Source organism: Phyllopteryx taeniolatus, chromosome 21, assembly GCF_024500385.1.
Source record: "Phyllopteryx taeniolatus isolate TA_2022b chromosome 21, UOR_Ptae_1.2, whole genome shotgun sequence".
NCBI lineage: Eukaryota > Metazoa > Chordata > Actinopteri > Syngnathiformes > Syngnathidae > Phyllopteryx > Phyllopteryx taeniolatus.
Window position 1 is genome coordinate 927,460 of NC_084522.1, and position 21,882 is coordinate 949,341.

The following is a 21,882-nucleotide window of genomic DNA, read 5'->3' on the forward strand; positions in this document are numbered from 1 at the left end:
CTTTGGCACGGATTCTTTCGCATCGTCACACTTCGAAGTTATTACATTTAACCGTAAACGGTGAAAAAACCTGCTCGGAAAAGTTGTAGATGTCATTTTACCCTTCGCGTGTGCTTTAAACATTTACATGTAATGAAACATAACGACTTGAAACTTTGAAAGGATTCCTTAGCATCTGTTTTCAGTCTCACTTGCATAGTCGACCAAATCAAGTGTGCCTGCTTTCAACTGTCAGTGACGGAAAACACGGAAATGTTGCATTAAACCGTATCATTTGAGTTTTGCTAGCTTGATGCAAAACACCTTGGACATGTTCCTGCAGCTGTAACCATTGAAGTAACTGCTTTTCACCACACACATTCCGACACATAATTGTCTGCTCTGCGGGAACAACGAATGGCTCACTTATGGCGTTTCTCTGAATTCTGTAGAAAAGTTTGTACAGAAGTTGACCTTTGGGACAAAGCGCAAGTTGTGAGTAAACAGCGTTAAAGGGGGCTCGGGTGGAGGTTTTGGGCTCGGTATGAAAGGAAGCAGTCATGAGAAAGAGGAGGCGGGGGAGATAAACTCCTCCCCTTGCTACAGCGGCTGAGGTGGGCGGAGCTCGACAGAAGCGCTCCCTCCTGTTTCTTGAAAGTTCAGATCAGATGGGCACACACTCCCAGCGGCGTGTGTGTCAAAAAGCAGCAGCCTCCCCCCAGGCTCTTTTTATGGAATTTTATTTTCAGAACACCGAATACTTTTTTTCCCGTGGATTTCTGTGAGGTCTCCCAGTTTTCTCTGAAGGAGATCAGACCCGACGAGTCGGCCTCGCTCCGGTTTGGGCAGCACCTGCTCTCCTCTCAAATTAAAGTGTGCTGCTTCAAAGCCGAGAGGATCTGCGCCACGCCGAGCTGCTTGCGGAGCACCTGGAATTCCACAAGGTTGGAGTCCGTACAATCGGGAGGTGAACGTCTCCTCCTCCTCCTCCTTCGCGGTCCAGCTAGTGGAGAACGCTCACTTGAGGAACACAGGAGGTTTTAGTCATCTCCTTTAGACTAAAAGACCCACAGAAGAATCCAAACTTTGGGAAGGTTGGAGTGGAAACGGGTTGAACATCTTGAGGGTTTGTCTTGGGCAGCAAAAGGAATTCGAGAAGAGCTGAAAGATCAATAGAGGAAGGTAGACGAGTGGAGGGAGGAAAACTGTCACTTTTTCTGCCAGAACTTGAAGAGACTAAGAAGTTCGTAGAGGGCGCTTTCCCCTCAACTCCAGTTACTTTTCTTTAGCTTTATTTCAGAACCTGTTTATAGGTTGATGTTCGGCAACAACAATTAGCATTTCTAGCTAACAGTTCAGGAACCAAACTAGTGGAGAGAGAAATTCAGGAAGCGAACCTCTCCTGCAAGGGTTGAAGACTACCAGACTGGAGAAGATCGAGAATAGGTAAACACCTTCTTCGGGTTCCATCTTGTGGAAAAGATTACCAGGAGGACCGCGACTGGAGAAGAGGGGCAAGTGAACGTCATCGTCGGCGGCTCCAGAAGAGGTGGACCAGAAAGAAGCCAAAGCAGCATGGTGAAGTATCCACGCCGAAGGAGCAGCCCCCACGGGGGTGCGCAACTCCTGCCCAGGAACCTGGTCCTGCTTCTGGTCCTGCTCCTGCCGCTGGCCCAGCAGGCCCAGGCAGCGCTGCACTCCAGCTTCCGGCGTCTGAGCGGTCGTGAGAAGAAAGAGATGCAAAAGGAGATCTTGTCCATCTTGGGCCTGCCGGGGCGGCCCAGGCCCCACCCGCCGCTCAGGCCGCCCTCGTCCGCGCCGCTCTTCATGCTGGACCTCTACCACGCCATGGCGGCGGACGGCGAGGACGACCCGGCCTCCGCCAACGACGTCATCGCGGTTCGGCCGAGGGGGGACGGCGCCGAGCGGAGGGCGGCCGTCCACCGCCCGGCGCTGCCCGCCCTCAGCACGCACACGCCGCCGCTCGGCACCGTCGTCAGCGAGGCCGACACCGTCATGAGCTTCGTCAACTTGGGTGAGCGCCAGCACAAACTCGCATCGTTTATATGTTGCAATATTTTGCCAAGGGGACCGAGAATATCACGATACGCGTGATAACCGATATCTGCCGGACCTCTTGATATGGGCGTCAAACGCGGCAATACAATCGCACGCTACTGTATCGCAATATTTTGCCAACGATACCGATATCGGCATACATCACGAGATCGATGTACAACAGTCGCCGATACCATCACGCGCTACTATAGCTCAATATTCTGCCAACCGTAACAAAGCTGCGATATGGCCGATAACTAACGTCTTGGAAGAGAAACATCTGCGATGAGCCACAATGTAAGTTATTGAACATGACATCACACTTTCGCTCACACATAAAGTCCAAGTGACGTTTAGTTTTTTTTCTGGAGCAAGAAAATCAATCTATTCGTGCATAAGGTGGGGGACAACAAACAATAGATGAGGACTGTACAAGTGTAAAGAGCACACTGACAACACAAAAAAATGACTCATCTAAAAATACGACTTTATTCTTGTAAAATTCCAACTGTATTCACGTGGTAGTGCAAAATTCGATATAAAGTAAGTATAGCGGGACAGACTGGAAGGAATTACAATTCCCCACTTTGCATTATGTTGTTTTGACAAAACATTGTCTTTCTGTGACATTTGATGCATCCGTGGATAAGAGTCAAGTTAAATGGCGTGTGTGCGTGTGTGTGCGTGCGCTCGGAGGCGCCCCGATGCCTATCTCTCACAGCGTAAATATTAGCATGCCCCTGAGGATTGCCTCCTTCCTGCAACAGGACAGCTCTTGATGCTTCAAGTGTTGTAGAAATCCTGCACCCCCACCTCAAAGTAATGAAGGGTTTCCCTTACCCCCCCACCCAAGTGTGTTTCGCTGAAGCGAGTACACCCTGGAATGTATCAGTCAAGGCTGCAGGAAAACCTCATTTGATGGTGCAGCGCCGCGGCCGCGTTGTGCAAACAGCGGGCGGCAGGGCCTCCATTCATTGAAGCTGCAAACGCTTCTCACCTGCTGCCCGGCGGCAGGTGAGAAGCCACTTTCTATTTGCGCACGACATGACCTCATCCGAGCGTGACCCCGCGCATACGCCAGGGAACACACAGCTGCGCTCGATTAAAGGGCCCGAACGACACGCACCGGCGCAGATGAAAATGGGGCTGCGGGGGCCACGGCTAAAAATACCCCAAAACACAACGCAGGCCTGCAATTTGTGGCGTGTGTGTGCACAGCAGCTGCTGTGGTGCGCGGCACTAAGTGTCTCTAATTACTGCTCTTGTGTGTGTGTGTGTGTGCATCCAAACTGGAGTAACTCTATTTAACATCCATCCAGTGCGCTCTCCCTGTGTATATGTATGCGTGCGTGTTGCATCTTTATTTGCACGTTGATTTACACAGTGCGCGATGCGGCTCTTTAGGTTTTCTGTGCGTGTAATTAAAGCAATGAAAAGCTGCCGTTCCACTGTGTTAACCTCAGCTGTTGAGGTCTCGGTCCACTTCAGTGCAATGTTAGTGTTGTTAACGCAAGTTTCAAAACAAAGAGCACAAATGGCTATTAAAGCAGATGTTACTGTGTGTAATTTATATCCAAATGATTTCAACGCAAATATTGAAAAAATACCTTCAAAGGAAACTTCTTAATCGAGCCTCTTTCCAAGCCTCTAATTTTAGAAAACGATTTTTGAGAGCCGCTCACTTTAAGACGCGCCTTCCCTCGGACGTTTTAGTCTCCCGATTGGTCAGCTAGAGGATAACATTTCCGCACATGCACCAGGCGCTAAAGTACCGTCACGCTTGCAAAATAACCCCAAACGTACTGCGATGCAAAACTAACTTTCTACGCCGTTTCCGTATAGACGCGACACACTCTACAGCTTGTGTAGTTATTTGTCAAACCTCTTATTTTAGAATACGTTAAAGAATTGTTTCCTTAAGAGCCCCCCCTTCCCGGAAATGTACGTCAGCCTCAGGAAAAACCACTCTCGCATACTGTAAGAAATGTTCGTATAGTTCGACATATCCTTAAAATGTGTGATGATTGTTATTATTCTTATGCTTCGTTTTGAGCGCTGCTGTTGGCTTGCGTTTGTGACGTCACAGTGGAGCAGGAGCGTGACCTGCTGCAGCAGCCTCGTCCCTACTGGAAAGAGTTCCGCTTCGACCTGACTCCTCTGCCGCAAGGCGAGACGGTGACGGCCGCCGAGTTCCGCATCTACAAGACGCTGACGCTCGGCCAGCGGGCCAACAGGACCCTGCACATCTCCGTATATGAGATCCAGAAGGACAACAGACACAGGTCGACAATCTCCCTCAATTCATAGTTTCGAGATCGGAAAAAGGACGGCTTTTCAGGCTCATGTTTTTCAATCATTGTTTTACAATACACTTTCAAATATTTTCAACAATAGGTAATGACTTGGTCTCTTCGGGAAAACAAATTGTCAATTGTTTGGGGGAAAAAATGAAAGTCATCTTTTGATTAAAGTTCCAAATTTTGAAAAGTATGAAAAGTAAAAGTAGGAAAAAGGTTTCCCCCCCCCCAAAAAAAATGATTCCCTTTTCAAAGTCTTTTATATATATATATATATATATATATATATAATTTATTTTTTTTTGGGGGGGGGGGGGGGGGAAGTATGGAATGAATTTTCAAGTACTTTTTTTACGATATTTAAAAAATGATGAAAAGTATTAAGGAAAACAAATTGTCAATCATTTCTATGGGGGGAAAAATATTCGCTAGAAAGTCATTCAAAGAAAACGTCATTTTTGAGAATGAAGTGGCACTTTTCAAAGGAAAAGTTGTTTTTAAGAAAACATTTTAAATGTTGGGGGGGGGAAGGAAAAAAAAAGCCATTTTTGAGTGTAACTGTTTTCTAGGACTATTTTCTAGAAAAGTAATTTGAAAAAGATTGCTACTTTCAAGAATAATTTGGATTTCTAATATTTAAAGTTAACTTTAAAAAAAAGGGGGGGGGGAAATGGAGATATTTTTGAAGAAAACACTTTATGATCGAATTTTTTTTAGGGGAATGATATTTAGAGAATGTGTCAATATTGCTTGATGAAGTCTAAGAAAAAATGTTTGACATTTGTGAACTGCAGTTGTGATTGTGAACGCACGACGCAGAATGTTATCGTCGTGGTTTTCAGGGAGCCCGAGCTGGTGCTGCTGGACATGCAGTCGGTGCCCGCGGGTCAAGAAGGTTGGCTGGCCTTCGACGTCACCTCGGCCTCCAACCACTGGCTCGTGCGCCCCCGCAGCAACCTGGGCATCCGCCTCTACGTGGAGACCGAGGAGGGTCCGCCCACGCTCTTAAACCGCTCCTTTTAGCCTTCTTAGCACTTGACGTCCCACGTGACCTCCGCTGCGCTTCCAGATCGCTCGCTGTCGGCCGCCTGGATCGGGCTGGTGGGCCGCAGGGGTCCTCGCTCCAAGCAGCCCTTCATGGTGACCTTCTTCCGGGAGAGCCAGATCCCCTGTCGGCCGCCCCGCGCCGTCAAGACGCACCCGCGCAGGAAGAAGCCCAAATACGACCTGCCCCTGCCCAGCATCCACAGTTGAGTCTGCTCTCGGCGCACTTCGAATCGATCTTTTGTCGACCGAAGGTGATTTAAGCTAAGCGCTTCTCTCCCGCTCAGATCGAAGTCCAGTCAACAGCGGCGGTCAGCCGTGTAAAAAACACGAACTCTACGTCAGCTTCAGTGACCTCGGATGGAAGGTCGATTCTTTCGCTTCAATTATGAAATGACTTTGTGCATCGTGTTCGTGACAAGAAGTCATATCTTTTCAAGAATGACGTGAACGAAAAATATTTACTTTATAGTCTTTTATTCTTGAGAAAAGTAGCATTACTCTTTTGAAAGATTTCCCCCCCCCCCCCCCCCAACAAAAAGGATATTTCAAGAAACAAGTAGTCTTACAAAAATCCAGTAAATAGTTGTACTGTAGGGACAAAAAGATTTTGACAATAGTCAATTTGAGTGTTTTTAAGAATAGCAGTATTTTTTCCCCCAAGTGATACTTTTCTAGATGTATTTATTTTTTTAAAGTGATATTTTCAGGATAAAATGATGCCACTCGTGTATCGGATCCCGTGATTGCGAATCTACTGAAGTTCTTAATGTTAATTACTTGTAGAAGCTAAAACTCCACATACAACCCCAATTCCAATGAAGTTGGGACGTTGTGGTAAACACAAATCAAAACAGAATACAATGATTTGCAACTCATGTTCCACCTATATTGAATTGAATACACTACAAAGACAAGATATGTCATGTTCAAACTGATAAACCTGATTGCTTTTAGCAAATAATCATGAACTTAGAATTTGATGGCTGCAACAGGCTCACGTGTACCACTGTGTTACATCACCTTTTCTTTGACCAACATTTGGGAACTGAGGACACTCATTGTTGAAGCTTTGTAGGTGGAATTCTTTCCCATTCTTGCTCGATGTACCGCTTCAGCTGTTCAACAGTCCGGGGTCTCCGTTGGCATATTTGACGCTTCATAATGCGCCACACATTTTCAGTGGGAGACAGGTCTGGACTGCAGGCAGGCCAGTCTATTAGTCTTTTACTGCGAAGCCACGCTGTTGTAACACGTGCAGAATGTGGTTTGGCATTGTCTTGCTGAAATAAGCAGGGGCGTCCATGAAAAAGACATCGCTTGGATGGCAGCACATGTTTCTCCAAAACCTGTATGTACCTTTCAGCATCAATGGTGCCTTCACAGATGTGTAAGTTACCCATACCATCACAGATGCTGGCTTTTGAACTTTGCATCCATAACAGTCCGGATGGTTCTTTTTCTCGCCCGGAGGACACGATGGCCACAATTTCCAAAAACAATTTGAAATATGGACTTGTCGGACCACAGAAAACTTTTCATCAGTCCATCTTAGATGAGCTCTGGCCCAGAGAAGTCAGCGGGGTTTCTGGGTTTTGTTGATAAATGGCTTTTGCTTTGCATAGTAGAGTTTCAAGTTGCACTTACGGATGTAGGGCCCAACTGTATTTACTGACATTGGTTTTCTGAGGTGTTCCTGAGCCCATGTGGTGATATCCTTTACACATTGATGTCGGTTTTGGATGGACTGCCGCCTGAGGGATCGAAGGTCACGGGGCATGCGATGTTGGTTTTCGGCCTTGCCGCTTACATGCAGTGATTTCTCCAGATTCTCTGAACCTTTTGATGATGTTATGGACCGCGGATGATGAAATCCCTAAATTCCTTGCAATTGTACGTTGAGGAACATTGTCCTTAAACCGTTCGACTATTTTCTCACGCACTTGTTCACAAAGAGGTGCACCTCGCCCCATCGTTGCTTGTGAATGACTGAGCAATTCAGGGAATCTCCTTTTCTATCCAATCACGGCACCCACCTGTTCACCTGCGGGGTGTTCCAAACAGCCGTTTGATGAGCATTCCTCAACTTTCTCAGTCTTTTTTTGCCACCTGTCCCAGCTTTTTTGGAACGCGTTGCAGCCATAAAATTTTAAGTTATTGATTTGCTACAACAATCAAGTTGATCAGTTTGAACATTGAATATCTTGTCTTTGTAGTGTATTCAATTAAATATAAGATTTGCAAATCATTGTAGTCTGTTTTTATTTATGTTTAACATAACATCCCAACTTTATTGGAATTGGGGTTGTATATTTCTTCATTCTGCATTGTAATGCAAAGTGTAGCAAAGTCTTTGCTATAATGTGGACTTTGTTGGTCAGGACTGGGTTCTGGCCCCCACAGGGTACTCGGCGTACTACTGCGACGGTGAGTGTTTCTACCCGCTGGGTGCCTGCATGAACGCCACCAACCACGCCCTCATCCAGCAAGTGGTCAGTACCCCCGTCTTCTTCAGCCATTCATGAGCGTGCAAAGTCGGGCATACAGTAATCGCTCCCTATATCGCGGATCACTTACTGCAGATTCAGAGCATTGCATTTCCCCCCCCCCCAATCACTGTTGTGCAGTTACTCACCTGCACATATTTGCTATGACTTTAAGGTGGCAGCAATAACTCGCATACAGTAAAGACAAATTTGCAGAAAATGTACCGAGTAATCTCAACTCATAAATTTGATAAGTCACCGAATTGCCACGAACTCACAAGCCACACTTTCATGACAAAGTCACAAATACCAACCAAAGCCCGACATGTAGCTGATGCAATATGGGCAAGTAAAGAGCAACATTTAGCTTAATTTTCTACAACTAAAGTAGCAAAGTTAAAAACATGACCGCTAAGAATTCTGGGAAGCAGCGGGATCTGCCGACACCGCTGGGACCGTCAGTGTGATGCACAGTGCCTAATGGTTTGGCCAAGAAATTGCCTGCCTGCCTGCATGGACTGACATTCATGTCACACAAGCAGAGCACACTTGCCTTTTAAAAACATCTGCTCGTGTTGAGTGTGTGGATGGCGACCCGCACCTTTCTAAAGTATCACTTCATGACATTTGCATATATGAAACTTTTTAATTTATTTAAATAATTGGTCAGCACTTCGCAGATCTAGTCTACTGCAGGTGTTTTCTGGAACGAGGCACAACTGTATTCCGCTTTCGGATGGAATTGCAAATCAATCTAAAATGCACAGGTGAATGTCATTTGACCCCGGGAAGGTTCAAATGCATTTTAGGTCATGTGTGTGTGTTTTGTTTGGCAGGTGCACCTGCTGAAGCCCGACGAGGTGCCCAAGGCGTGCTGCGCGCCCACCAAGCTGAGTCCCATCTCGGTGCTCTTCTACGACGACAACAACAACGTGATCCTCAAGAAGCATCGCAACATGGTGGTCAAGACCTGCGGCTGCCTATGAGATGTGCGGCAGCTGCAACACCAACCAAAACCAGAAGGAAGTGGACTTTGATTTTTATTACAAGATACACACGTGTTAGTTATTTGGTCACATAACTTTCTAAATAGTCCTTCGAAAAGATGAAGACTTTCAATGTTGTTGTACATTTAAAGTCGAGTTTGAAACCACAACAGTCGAGCATGAACATGATTTGTGCTTAAAGTTGGGGTTGATTTGAAATGTTAGCAGTCCAAATGAATGAATATCTTCAGTAAATTATTGCCAGGTGTAACCAAAAAAAGGGCTGAGGTGTTGTTGCTATGCGCCTGATATTTAGTGGTCTATTGGTTTGTTTTTTTCACTTCTCACTGCAGCTTGCTTCACTCAGGAAAGATTAATAGTCAAATTAAATGAAGAAAAAAGTTGAACTGTGTGAACTTGTTGTCATTCTCCTTAGCACACAATCCTGACAGTTTATAAGCATGTTGCTTGCATACAATAAATATGTTGTTGTTTTTTTTTTTTTTTTAAATGGGACTTTTGTGACCCTTTCGTCACTGTCTTCTTCTCACTCACACACACACGCACGTCACCTCCATGTTGTTAGATGGACTGTGTGCTTCATCCTTGTCATCATGCTGTGTCTGCAAGAAAAGACACGTGAGACTACACGCGTGTTGAACAACATGGCGCGTGACCGGCTCCTACCGGCTCATTTCCGGTCCTTCAAGCCTGAACGTCGGCCAGCTCAGGAGGCATGGGAGACTTGGGGTGTTTGCTCTCAAAGTGTTGCTTGAAGGTCTTGGGATCAGGCATCTGGGTCTGCAACGATGAACACCACAGAGTCATTTTGAAAAGTCACATTTTTTTCTTAACAGAATACAAAAAAAATCTTAGAAACAAAATTTCAGGTAAAGATATTGTAGGGAATTAAAAAAATTCTAGGACATCTTTTGAGGGGGTAAAAGGGATTTTTTTCTCCCAGAAAAAAAAGGAAAGTGTAAACTTGGGGGGGGGGGGGGGGGTATTTAAGAGGTTTTTTTCTCAAGGATGAAGTCATACATATTGGAAAAAAATCTAAATGTTCCCAAAAAGTATTAAAACAACAACATGTGATAATAGTGGCAGAATGTTAGGTGTGGAACAAAATACAAAATAAAGTAGAATATTTTCTTTAAAAAACTTTTTGGGAGGGAGAATTCAGAAAAATATCTAATACATTTTTGGGGAGAAAGTATTTTTTCTAGAAGAAAAAAAAAACTTCTTTAAAATAGTTATGTCTTTAGTAGAAAGTCGTAGCTTTATATTTTGGAGGAAGAAAAAGTAGTACACTTAACCCTGCCTTAGGTAGTGAAAATCCCTGAGTAACTGACACCAACCCAAAAAAGGGTTGGAATTGTCTATAGATGCCAAATGATGTAATGTCTAAATCAAACACCTTCACTCGCATCATTATACTTCCTTGCCACCAGATGGTGCCAAAGAGTGGTCTGAGCTCAAAACTAGCAAAAAGCTGAGTTGGAGAAGTCCCCCCTCCCAAAAATGAAAAATTGCAAATGCCAAGTTCACAGTAATCTTTAGCGAAAAGATGTGTATGCACAGTAGTTACATGCATACGCGAAGCAATAAATGACGCCCTTGTGAGTATTTGTGGACGTACCCTGCAGACGGGACACGTGTGGACCAGTGCCACCTTGGCCGCCGTCTTCTGGTCGGCCGCCTGCCCCTTCTTCTTCTCGGCGGCCTTCTTGGCGTTCTTCTGCTGGGACTGAATCTTCTGCTGCCCGCGAGCCATGGCCCTCACATGCAACCTGAAAACACAACACTTCTTGTTAGCACCTTTATGTATTGCTTTTTAGATATTTAACCCACGCCTGTACTTAATTTTTGAAATTCGAAACACACACATCAAATACAAGCCACTGAATTTATTTGTTTTTTTTAAATCACAATAAACCACAGCCACACAAATGATCATGACGAACATGTTTTTATTGTATTACATATACTTTTAATTATTAATACCGTGAAGAAAATTAATTACAGTAAAGACATACTTGTCGACAAAATAACATGTCTATCATGAAGTTCCCCACGGGAACTATGAGCCTGGAAAAGCGCCGGCTTCGCGCATTAACGAGTTAATAATATTAACATATAAACTACCGATGTCACGTCAAACGTTAGACTAAACTGCCGAAATGGAACTTATTTTACAAAAACAAATGACCATGACGACCCGAGAGCATGTTCTTCATCCTCCAATTGTGCGGCCACCTTCCTAACAGGCTAACAGAATTAGCTCACTCGGATAGCAAGCGACGCCAAGACAACTCCGAAATAAAAAAAAAACATTTGAGTGAGGTCCTTTCGAAAACTAAACACGCCAATAAAGGGCGAACATGTGTTTTAATAGCGAACAGGGGAGGAAAGCGATAGTTTAAAGCCGAGTTTACCTTGGAGGTTTTAGCACTCTCGCTGGCTCTTTTGTCGTGCTCGCATTTGAACGTCACCGGAAGTATGTCACCATTGTCAAAATGTCAACGTCATGGGGTCGGAAGCGCTGGGAACAGCGCCGCCTCTGATCTGGAGACGGAATACAGCTTCCCATTACAGGGCAACAGTCACAGCATATGTCTGCATTGTCATTAGGAATAAATGCCATAATATGCACCATCAAGAAAAGATGCCCTACAGCAGATCACCATCTTGTCTTTTTCTTCTTCACTGCTTCTCCTCAGTAGGGGAGCCCATCCCAGTTGTCTTCGGGCGGGAGGCGGGGTACACCCCGAACCGGTCGCCAGCCAATCGCAGGGGCACATAGAAACAAACAACCATTCGCACTCACATTCACACCTACGGGCAATTTAGAGTCCTCAATCAACCTACCACGCATGTTTTGGGGATGTGGGAGGAAAGCGGAGTGCCCGGAGAAAAGCCACGCATAGTGGTCTACATAGTGTCATCTTTAAATAAAAAAAAAAAAAGGGCTTGGCATATTTACATCAGGTCTTTAGGTCTGAGTATACCACAGCATCATTAAAAATGCCTCATCTTTTTTGAAGCCTTACAATAGTGTGACTTTCTGGATTGCACATTCTACCAGTGGGTGGGGCGGCACGGGGAACCACCGGGTAGCACATCGGCCTCACAGTTCTGAGGTCGTGGGGTCGCATCTGGCCTTCCTGTGTGGAGTTGCCTCCCACAGTGCAAAAAAAACATGCACGGTAGGATAATTGAAGACTCTAAATTGCAAATGGTTGTTTGTCAATTGTCCTGCAATTGGCTGGCGACCAGTTCAGGGCGTACACCCGCCTGTCGCCCGAAGTCAGCTGGGATAGGCCCCAGCACGCCCGCGACCCACGTGAGGAGAAGCGGCTCACAAAATGGATGGAGGCCTTCTACCAGTGGAACCTCCAAAATAACATGAAATGTAAATTAAATGCGTGCGCGTTCAACTGTTTCATCATCACTTTATTACAGTAAATGAATTCACATACACGCACACGCGCACAGAACAGACAAACAGGTTGGCTTTTCTTTCTCTCTCCTTCTCCATCTCGGCACAGAGCAGAACTAAAGGATAAAAAGTGTCAAATCAAGGAAACAAAACAAAAACACTCACATACACACTGAGGCTTTCGTTTGCAGTCGTACCGCAAAATGTCACCTGCTGATAATTAGCAGCACGTGAATTCGCTGGACATTATTGTGTGACAAGATGTAACTTTTTTTTCTCTTCTTCCTTCCTCCCTAAATAAGATTGAACTCAACACACAAACAAACAAAGCAGCTCTGTTGCCAAATCAAGTGAAGCAGGCGGCCAGCACACCTCCCATTGGGAAGAGGAGGCCTCGCTACTGAGCCACTGGCACGAGATTCATTTGGGAAAAGCAAAGAGAGAGAGAACCAAAGAAAAGGTGCTGGACAAACATGACAACTTTTCTTCTTCTTCTTTTCTCTGCAATATTTACATGGCGACACAAAGGTGTATTTACAGAATAGACAAGCACAGACATATGGACAGAACGAGTGGCAGGAGATATAAACAGCTCTGTAATATATTAAAAAAAGAGAGAGAGGGGTCAAATAAAAAAAAAATTATTTACAAATGCCATGGCAGCGGGAGGATCGAAACCTTCGGTTACGACATGAAAGTGCCTGGGAAAGGAAACCGTATGAATGACAAAATACTCTTAAGAAGTGAGCCTCTCTTTCACTGGTAGAAAGGAAAGAGAATAAATAAAGAGAAACGGAATAAGATGGTGCATGCTGCTGCTACATGAAGCCCGCCGACATTCACTCCGCAATCCCCCGCCCGCTATTCGCTGCAAAATTCACCGTTTCTCTTTCTGTAATGCCAAGATGCCACAAGATGGCGCCAAAGCCCTGGATATGAGGATAGTAGTAATTGGTGTCAAGAAATGATGTCCAAGTGACACATCTTGACTGTTGAACAACTTTGTAGGTCAGGGAGGAGCTATGTTTAGCTCGGGTTGTTCCGGAGAGTCTGCCGCATGTGTATGCTTTTGCTCTGCTAAAATCAGATCACATTGGGTTTTTTTTTTGGGATCATAATTTGTAATATGTTTACAGTTTAAACTATTAACTCATTCACTGCCGTGGACGTTTATATTTATACAAACGAACAAAAATATCAATCAAGTACATTTTTCCTATGGGTAGGCGTCACCCCGCTCGTCTGTGCAATTCAAGCTTCTACATAACCGGAATGATGCGCGAACGCATCAGTAGATGGCAGCGTTGCATCACTTTGGAGTTGCGATCAGCACCGCTTTTGAGTTGAAGCTAAAGATTAGGAGTCGACTATCGGCTTGTCACGTCGATTACAAAGCAGAGAAATGGCAAACGCGTTGGGAGTCGGACAAGTTTAGGCACCTGACGCTCAAACATCAATTACTTGCGGTGTTCGCTATTGGCCGAGGGATTATTGTTCACTCTGTTCTTCCAGCCAGCATGTTACGCTACGTGATGAGTCTATGTCAACTAGTGTTGAGATGCTCGCTAGTGCTTCAAGCAGGTCTCAAGGCTTTAAAAAGAAAAAGGAAAAAAAAGAAACATTTGTCTTAAAATCACGACAATGTTCAATAAAATTCTCTAAAAAGGGATTTTTTTTCTGAGAAGAAAATAAGTGAAAGACGGAAGCGGAACATGTGACCGCGGTGAGAAACATAAAATATGAATAATAATCATAATAAAAATGTGTGTGGAAGAAGTTGGGAGCATCTCCTGAGTGAACATCTCCTCCGGCCCGAGGCGAACATTCTGCAGTGCCCCGTCGACCTCGTACGCGCTTGACAATGATTTCAAACTCAACAAACAAGGAAATGAGGAAACGTGTGTGTGTGTGAGAGATGTGTTCAAATAAATAAAGACAAACATGGGTGAAGAACGGGGGGTGGGGGGGAAGTCAATAATAAGAAAAAAAAAAAAGTTATATTACAGAGGACCAGCCCCCACGTTTGAACCTTCACATACCGCTGGAGCAGCAGTCAGACAGTCCTGTGTGTTATGCGTGTGTTGTCCGTGTATGTGCGTGTGTGAGAATCTCCAGCTGCGATGACTGTACAAAAACATCATCTACCAGGAGCGCGAGCAGCGCACACACACCAGCAGTTACATATTCATGTATGTGTGTGTGTGTGTGTCTGTCTGTTTGAGAGAGAGAGGGAGAGAGAGAGAGAGAGAGCGAGACAGGAGGGCGGGGCTGGCCGGGCAGGCAGGCAGGCGATTGGCCGCTTCAGATGCTGTTAAGAGTTCCGGGTACTGGCCCCAACTGGGAGGCGTCAGGGCCGGTCCCATCTACGGCGGACAAAACACAAAACAACACGATCAGCTCGGGCTTTCAAGAATCGATTATTCTATCGATTCATCAAATAATCAATCGGATAACAATTGATTTGGCCTTAAAGTAAACCAACTGATTCTGGTTGCTTATTTAGTATTATTCATGCAAACAAAGTGCTACTAGTTTGATATTCACTTGTGAGGTTGCTTCAGGTTCAACTACGTCACTTTCACGTTATTCATACTAAAGCTGCAAATAATGATGTTTTTTGTGGTAGATTAAACTGACAATACTTTTTTTCAATATATTGACGATGATTCGGTTTCTGCTTTGGTCCGTAACATGTCCGAAAACGGGCAAAATATTGATCAGTTGTCCAAAGTAAAAGCAGGTGCTTGTAAATGTCTCATTTTGATTGAACACAAAAGATAATTAGTCTGCTTCCATGAAGGAAGACAGAAATCGGAGAATATTTACTGGTAAGAGACTGGAATCACAGGAATTGGACAATTTGAAGTTAAACAATGGCTCCCAACAATTCATCTATTATCAAAGTAGTTGTCGATTAATTTGACACCCGATGAGCTGTCAACGAATCGATGAATGAAGAAAAGACCCCTGCAGACTGAAGAAGAAGAAGAAGAAGAAGATGAAAACAAACCCAAACCCCCAAACCAAAAGCCGTCTCGTACCGTGGGAGGAAGCAGCCGAGTGAGCGCGAGCGTGCGGCGGGACGAGTGTGGAGTTCAGCTGAGGCTGGATGGACAACTCTGCGCGCAATCAAAAAAACACACACACAATTGTGCCATTTAACCAGTGAAGGACTTTGTTTGTGGATATTATGATACAACATTCAAAACATAATAACCGCCTGTGACTGCAATAATTGCGCAAGGGTCAAACGAATTGGTGGCTGGCAGAATGTCCCTTGTTTTGTCTATGCTGCGTGTGCGCGCGCCTGCTTTTCAATGCAGATTCTCATTTTCTTCCTTTCACCTTGTTATGATTAAAAGCACGGTCAGACAAAATGTTCACGATGTTATCAAAACAGCTCACGTGTTTTTTTTTTCCTGTAGAACCCATCTTCAGATCTTCACTGCAAAACTCAGCTCTGCTCTTTCTTGAACATTCTACGATGACGCCAAAGTCCAATTGGTGTCAAGGAAGTATGTCGAAGCGATACATCTCCACTGAGTGCGTAACCTCTCTGCATGTCGAGGAGCAGCTAAGATTAGCCGGGGTTGTTAGTGGAAGTTCTTTGCCATGTGTGGTTGCGATGCAAGTTTCAAAATCAAATCACCTGCAAGCCATTTATTTGTATGGCTAATGTGTAAAACAAGTTTGAAATGATAAAAGTGTTTTGGGATCATAGTTTGTGCTCCATGTACGGTCGAAACTTTGAACGTACACCATTCCAAACATTTCGGCTAGTCCTGTCAATTAGTGTCGTGGCTTCACCGGACGTCACGCACAGGCTAACGGTTCATTTCAGCGACATGATTTGGGCCCGCACGCAAGCAAGCCTCCGCGTTTGCCGGCGTTGGCGCACCTGTAGTGCTGAAGTTGAAGAGCACGGGCAGTTCCCGTCCGCTGGGCAGCCGCGCGTTGGGCTGCCGCAGCTCGTCGAAGAAGGTGTGCGAGCACGCCTCCAGCGGCGAGAGGCGCGAGGCCGGCGTGTATTCCAGCAGGCGAGAGCACAGCGCGATGGCCTCGGGCGGCGTACGCGGCTTGAACACCTCAACGCCGAGAAAAGAAAATACACTTTTAAAATAAATAACACAGCAGCGATCATCTATTACATGTTTTATGTTGCTGCCTGGACTCCGATTACCTTGGTCCAAGGGTGAGCTTTGATCTGCGGGAACTTGAACTCTGTGTAGTTGGGGTTCATCTCCCGGATCTGCTCCCTGGTCGGGGTGCCGAGCACCTGGCAAGAGGGGGAGCGTGAGCGGGCTCTTACGCTGCAGTTCGGACCGAATCCACGCCTCTGTCACATCTCGGTTGGATTACTGTAATGCACTTCGCTTTGGAGTCAGCCAGTCCTCCCTCAGACGTCTACAGTTACGTCAAAATACGGCTGCTCGCCACTTAACTGGAACACGTAAGAGGGAGCAAGCACATAACTCCTCTGCTGCCCCCCGCCCCCACATTTGGTGTTGTTGTCTTGCCCCCGGAGGTCCCCAGTCTAAGCGGAACCTCAGCTAAACACGGTGTTTTGCTTTCGATCTGTGTAGGTTTTCAATCATCCAGGTCGTGGTAATCCGCAGAGGGTGAATCCTGCAACTTGTTCTCTCTTTCTTGTTTTTTCCTCTCAAATGACTGAGACATGCTATTCGGCTAACACTTTGCACGTGTTCCCCGTTTGTCCTGCTCATCGGACGCCTCAAAGTGACTGTTGCTCTCTTTTTCTCACATTTCTGGAGCGCTGGCCAGTAACTTCGCTGATACAAGGATATCACATTTGCAACATCTTTCAAAAATGTTTATTCTCTCTCTTTACGCTGCCATGACGTCAATCACAATTGCCTCGCTCACCTTGATGATCTCCACCAACTGGTCCACGCCGCTGTCGCCGGGGAAGATGGGCTGGCCCAGCAGCAGCTCGGCCAGGACGCAGCCCGCCGACCAGATGTCGATGTTGGCCGTGTAGTCGGTGGCGCCGAAGATGAGCTCGGGCGCTCGGTAGTAGCGCGAGCAGATGTACGACACGTTGGGCTCGCCGCGCACCAGCTGCTTGGCGCTGAGGGGAGCGAGACGCATCACGAGCTTACTAATGGACCACACAATCCAAAGCCCTTCGATTCCACCCCGGCAGTGAAACGCTAACATCCCAAGCCTCAACTCTACTGTAGTGTACCGTCAACATCTTGGGAACCTTTTGCATTTGTGAACTAAATCACACTATGAATCCTTGAACAAAAACGTCACGCTGACGCCTCGGCGGAGGTCTGCGTCCGAGCGGCTCACCTGCCAAAGTCGCACAGCTTGAGGACGGCGGTTTCGGGGTCCACCAGCAGGTTCTGCGGCTTGATGTCCCGGTGGCACACGCCTTGCGAGTGGATGTAAGCCAAACTGCGAAACAGCTGGTACATGTACACCTGAGGAGATGAGCGTGACGTCACGGGCGCGTTGGAAGCGGGAAAACTGCTTCCCGCCGGGAAGATTACCTTGACGTAGATGATGGGAATGATGCTCTTGTTCTTGTTGAAATGCCGGGCCACCCTGTAGACTGTCTCAGGGACAAAGTCCAGCACCAAGTTGAGGTACACTTCATCCTTCTAGATGACATAAGGGCTATGAACATCACATTCACGTAAGCGTAGATCTGCAAACGCTAAAGAGTCAACCTTCTCTCCACTGGAGTAGAAGAAGTAACGTAGTCTGACGATGTTACAGTGGTCCAACTTCCTCATGATCTGCAGCTCACGATTCTACAAGAGCAGTCAGTCAATTACAACGCACGCCACACAGTTACGGCTCATTTTCATATCGTTTGAGCAATAACGGTTAAGCAATGGCCCACTCCATTTGCTTTGGAAAACAAATGAATTTTCATGATAGGAGCATTTGCGTTATTGGCAGTTGGTGTCAATTAAAAGGTAAATTTTTTTCCCAAAGGTTATTTTGATTGTATAAAGACAAGCGTGTAATGGCTTGAACGAGCAGTTGGGATCATTCCTGCACTTGTATCCGCAGAGTTCGAAGTGCTACACATGGAAACTGTGCAACCCACACCATTTTTAGGAAGCGCTTTATGGCTTTACCGTTCGGCACTTTTGTATTTGAATTAATCAATATGTTTTGATAGCAGGACTCAAAGTGTGGCTGTTGCAGCATGGGAGCCATTTATCCAAAAAGCGGCAGTGAAAAAATTGCTGAATGCGATTTCTTCTTCTTATTTTTTTGAAAGTGTCTTTACCGTTATTGACAAAATGCGGTGAAAATGGCCTTCTAGGGATGCTGGCACCTCCTCACCTTGAACCGCTTATCCTGGAGGACCTTCTTGATGGCCACCATCTCCTGGCTCTCGATGAGGCGCGCCTGGTAGACCACCCCGAACGAGCCGTTGCCGATCACCTGAGGAAACAGCGGCACGGTGGAAGTCACGTTTGCGGACGCGGCGGCGGCTAATCTCACCTTGATGTCAGTGTAGGACACTTCTTGCGGGCGGTCCGGGCCCTGACCCGGCGTGGCCACGACCGTCGTCACCTTGCCGCTGTCTCCTAGGAAACAAACGAGATGAGGAATTTAAGATTAATGCAAGCGGACCCCAGTGTCCGTTTGACATCCCATCATACAGGCTATATCTCCACTAGACATTTTTTTTATTTTTTTTTTTTTTAAATACTTGGGCTAATAAGGCAACTTCATCACTGCTCTGAAACGTTTGGTTCACATTAAGGACGACGCTGTGGATAATTACACGGACGGACGGTCCAAAAATAGGCCATCTTGCTCATTTCTTTGTTCTGGTCGACTGCTTTAAATGACGACAGCGGTCTGGCTGATAGTAAATGTTGATTTGGATTTTTTTTATTTTTCAATTCATTCCAGCCATGTCAAAAACCACATGAACAAAATATTATAATACAAACCCGCATCTGCATATCTTTAAAACCCGAGAGATTTATACATACACACATATAGACATTTTAAAAAATAACTTCAAAACAAAATCGCGCAAGTGGCGGTTTGTAACTGGAAAAACTTGGTGTACTCGTAAGTCTAAACGGTGATAATGTTCAGTTTTGATGTTAACGTATAATATTAAAAGCTGTTTCAGATATTTTGGTTCACTCATTTTGCTATAAATGACTTGCAGCTTGGTAGCAGTACATTTCTACACAATGTAAACAATAATAAACATGGTTAAATGAATTTAAAAAAGAGCATCATCATCTTGCTTTGCATCTCTATAGACAGCGTCGAGGCCGTTACGCGTACGACAATACGTAGCAACATGAATTCCAAGGTACTATTTTCTTTAGGTCGCCATTACAAAAATATATTGTGTATATTTTTTAGATTTCAACCACATGAAATGGTACTTATCTTGAAAATGTGTGACTTTCTTTTAAAAACATCTACTGTAGGACTTTAATCTTTTGATGTTCTTTTTAATCTTCGGTTCGACTGCTGCGCCGTACATCTTTGACATTAGAACACAACTTGGATTTGCTTTCAACGAGCTTCCTTAAAGCGTGGCAGCTTTTTCTCCTCTCTTTAAAAAAACATGCCGCCAGTTTACAATTCAGGTCACATGGCCAGGTTCTTGTTTAGGGTCGCACGGCCTGTCAAAAATAATCCCAAGGATGTCAGGTCACTTTCACAGACTGGAATATAGTAGGTATTTGGAACACGAGCTATTTTTATGATTAGTATGGCAAAAGGACATTTTACCAATGGAAGCCCAAGTGGGTTTCATTACGCCAGGATGCAATTTTGTCCAAGCACATCCTCCTCCATGCAATTTATCACGCTAACTGGGTTCATCTGTGGATAACAAACGTGCAAAGACATTCATCACAGCCAAGAAACAAGCTTCGAAAGCATTTCAGATGTCCTGTAGTGTGTTATAATAAAGTGTGCCTTGACATCGAAATCTTCCCAACACATTTGAACACTGTAGCAAGGCTGCTAGCAGCCAAGCCGCCCTGGACGTCCATCACTGGCGCCCGAACACACGCGGCGTCTTTCACGAGCCTTCGGAGCCCGCACAGGTGACCTTGCGAGCGGCCAACTTTCCACCCGGGAGCCCCGCGAGCAGCCGGCAGGCAGGCAGGCAGGCAGGCAGGCAGCTCACGCGAACAATGACCGCTTAGCTTGTAACTCGGGAGTTTAGCCACCCGGGCTCCAGTTCATTGGCCTGTTTCGATGCTCGCACTAAGACGCGGCGAGATTTGGCAATAGAAAGACCACGACGATTATAAGACGCGTTTTTGGGTTTAACGAGGGTCTCTGCAGTAGAACTCTCTGGGCGGTGAACTGCTAATGTACAAAACAAGTGGCTAACGTTAGCATGCTAAGTAGCTGAGACGACTGTCTACCGACTGCAAATAGTGGACAAAAAAAAAAAAAAAAGGTCAAGGCAGTGCTGTTGACGTGTACCATAATCCCGAAAAACACATCGTGCTGAATGTAATGAATGAAATCTTACTGGCTAGCTTGAGGTTCGAGCATCCCGACAAGCTGCCGCCGGAGGCCTGTGGGACCCCGGACTTTCCTGTGCTGCTCCCCACGGCAGCGGGCGCGGCGGCGGCTCCTGGAAGTCCTGGCGGCTCAGCAAACGAGCTGGTCCTGGGCCGCCCGCTGCCGCTCATATCTTTGCGCAGGGCTCGCTCGCGGTTGTCTTCCCGCTCTCTTTTCTTGCCAGCCGTGTGACTCGGTCCAGACGAAATGCAAAAACCCCGACAGCGAGCAATCTACCGGAAGACACGCCGAGAATCGCTACTGCTGCTGCCGCCGGCTGGTGTCCGCCTGGCCGGGCTGGTTAGCTGTTGCTAGACACCCAGAAACAGCGCGTGCGCAAAGACTCATGGGAAATGGAGTTCGGTGGGTGTGGATCAGACTCACTACTTTGGCTCAAACAATTCCTAACTACAAAATCTACTTGAAGATAATAATGGATGGGGGCCAAACAAAACAGTACAAAATATAAAATGTGAACGGTACATTCACATGTAAATACACATTTCTAAAAGAAAAGAAAAGTCTACATACACTGTTTAGCCAAATGTAATTTTACTTTCTTCTTGTTTGCACTTTTACCATTTGTGGTGCCACCAAATTATTTTATTTTATTTTAAACATTTTGAAATCTGTGCAATAAACACACTGTCAAATTAAAACCCATCCGAAAGTGTGAATTAAAAACTGAACATTATTATTTTATTAGATGTGCCGAGTGTTGACATTTGTGGTGTTGTGTAATTTGTCTGCAAACAACAATTTAAAAAAAGTAATTTTCAAATATATGGTGATATAAAACTGTTAAAATGCCAGGTTTTGTGAAATCAAAATATGAGACAAAGATAAATAATTTCAAACTTTTTCCACCATGAATGTGACCTATTACATGTGCAATTCAATTGATCCCCCCCCCCCCCCCCCCAATATTATTGAGGGGAAGTGAAAATAAACAACTGAAATCATGTGGTTGCACAAGTGTGCACACCCTCTGATAACTAGGATGTGGCTGTGTTCATAATTAACCAATCACATTCACTGATATCAAATGGGAGTCA

The 21,882-nt window shown here is 45.5% G+C and overlaps 3 protein-coding genes across 6 annotated transcripts; 1 reads left to right on the plus strand and 2 right to left on the minus strand.

Moving 5' to 3' along the window:
* Positions 1-1,201: 1,201 nt before the first annotated feature.
* On the plus strand, positions 1,202-9,257 carry bmp8a (bone morphogenetic protein 8a). The gene is made up of 7 exons (XM_061760238.1): positions 1,202-2,014; positions 4,124-4,319; positions 5,177-5,325; positions 5,404-5,583; positions 5,666-5,745; positions 7,760-7,870; positions 8,701-9,257. The coding sequence occupies exons 1-7, from the start codon at positions 1,555-1,557 to the stop codon at positions 8,848-8,850; spliced, it is 1,326 nt and encodes a 441-aa protein (XP_061616222.1). The 5' UTR covers positions 1,202-1,554; the 3' UTR covers positions 8,851-9,257.
* zgc:91910 (Zinc finger protein 706-like) lies at positions 8,686-11,434 on the minus strand. Of its 3 annotated transcripts, XR_009786114.1 has the most exons (5): positions 11,286-11,434; positions 10,490-10,640; positions 9,538-9,651; positions 9,423-9,473; positions 8,686-8,862 (listed from the first exon to the last, which is right to left on the minus strand). XR_009786114.1 is itself a non-coding variant. In XM_061760247.1 (4 exons), exons 2-3 carry the CDS (start codon positions 10,622-10,624, stop codon positions 9,556-9,558), a joined length of 231 nt encoding a protein of 76 aa, XP_061616231.1. In that variant the 5' UTR covers positions 10,625-10,640; positions 11,286-11,434; the 3' UTR covers positions 8,892-9,473; positions 9,538-9,555. The 3 variants fall into 3 exon arrangements, 2 of the variants coding, with proteins under 2 accessions (XP_061616231.1, XP_061616232.1); XM_061760247.1 differs by lacking the exon at positions 8,686-8,862 and having other exon boundaries at positions 8,892-9,473; XM_061760248.1 differs by lacking the exon at positions 8,686-8,862 and having other exon boundaries at positions 8,892-9,495.
* An 848-nt stretch (positions 11,435-12,282) lies between these two features.
* Positions 12,283-21,318, minus strand: LOC133471065 (glycogen synthase kinase-3 alpha-like). Of its 2 annotated transcripts, XM_061760239.1 has the most exons (11): positions 20,796-21,239; positions 18,776-18,861; positions 18,614-18,715; positions 17,986-18,069; positions 17,806-17,916; positions 17,606-17,736; positions 17,174-17,378; positions 16,470-16,565; positions 16,188-16,374; positions 15,331-15,408; positions 12,283-14,652 (listed from the first exon to the last, which is right to left on the minus strand). In XM_061760239.1, exons 1-11 carry the CDS (start codon positions 20,956-20,958, stop codon positions 14,591-14,593), a joined length of 1,305 nt encoding a protein of 434 aa, XP_061616223.1. In that variant the 5' UTR covers positions 20,959-21,239; the 3' UTR covers positions 12,283-14,590. The 2 variants fall into 2 exon arrangements, with proteins under 2 accessions (XP_061616223.1, XP_061616224.1); XM_061760240.1 differs by lacking the exon at positions 15,331-15,408 and having other exon boundaries at positions 20,796-21,318.
* Between the last annotated feature and the right edge of the window lie 564 nt (positions 21,319-21,882).

Coding starts and splice junctions, on each gene's coding strand:
- LOC133471065 (XM_061760239.1), bottom strand. CDS start 20,958: ATGAGCGGCAGCGGGCGGCCCAGGACCAGCTCGTTTGCTGAGCCGCCA. Junction 17,917..17,985: donor TCTACTCCAGTGGAGAGAAG/GTTGACTCTTTA, acceptor TATGTCATCTAG/AAGGATGAAGTGTACCTCAA. Junction 16,566..17,173: donor AGTTGGTGGAGATCATCAAG/GTGAGCGAGGCA, acceptor CCCTCTTGCCAG/GTGCTCGGCACCCCGACCAG.
- zgc:91910 (XM_061760247.1), bottom strand. CDS start 10,624: ATGGCTCGCGGGCAGCAGAAGATTCAGTCCCAGCAGAAGAACGCCAAG. Junction 9,652..10,489: donor ACACGTGTCCCGTCTGCAGG/GTACGTCCACAA, acceptor TCATCGTTGCAG/ACCCAGATGCCTGATCCCAA.
- bmp8a (XM_061760238.1), top strand. CDS start 1,555: ATGGTGAAGTATCCACGCCGAAGGAGCAGCCCCCACGGGGGTGCGCAA. Junction 2,015..4,123: donor CATGAGCTTCGTCAACTTGG/GTGAGCGCCAGC, acceptor GTGACGTCACAG/TGGAGCAGGAGCGTGACCTG. Junction 5,326..5,403: donor CTACGTGGAGACCGAGGAGG/GTCCGCCCACGC, acceptor CTGCGCTTCCAG/ATCGCTCGCTGTCGGCCGCC.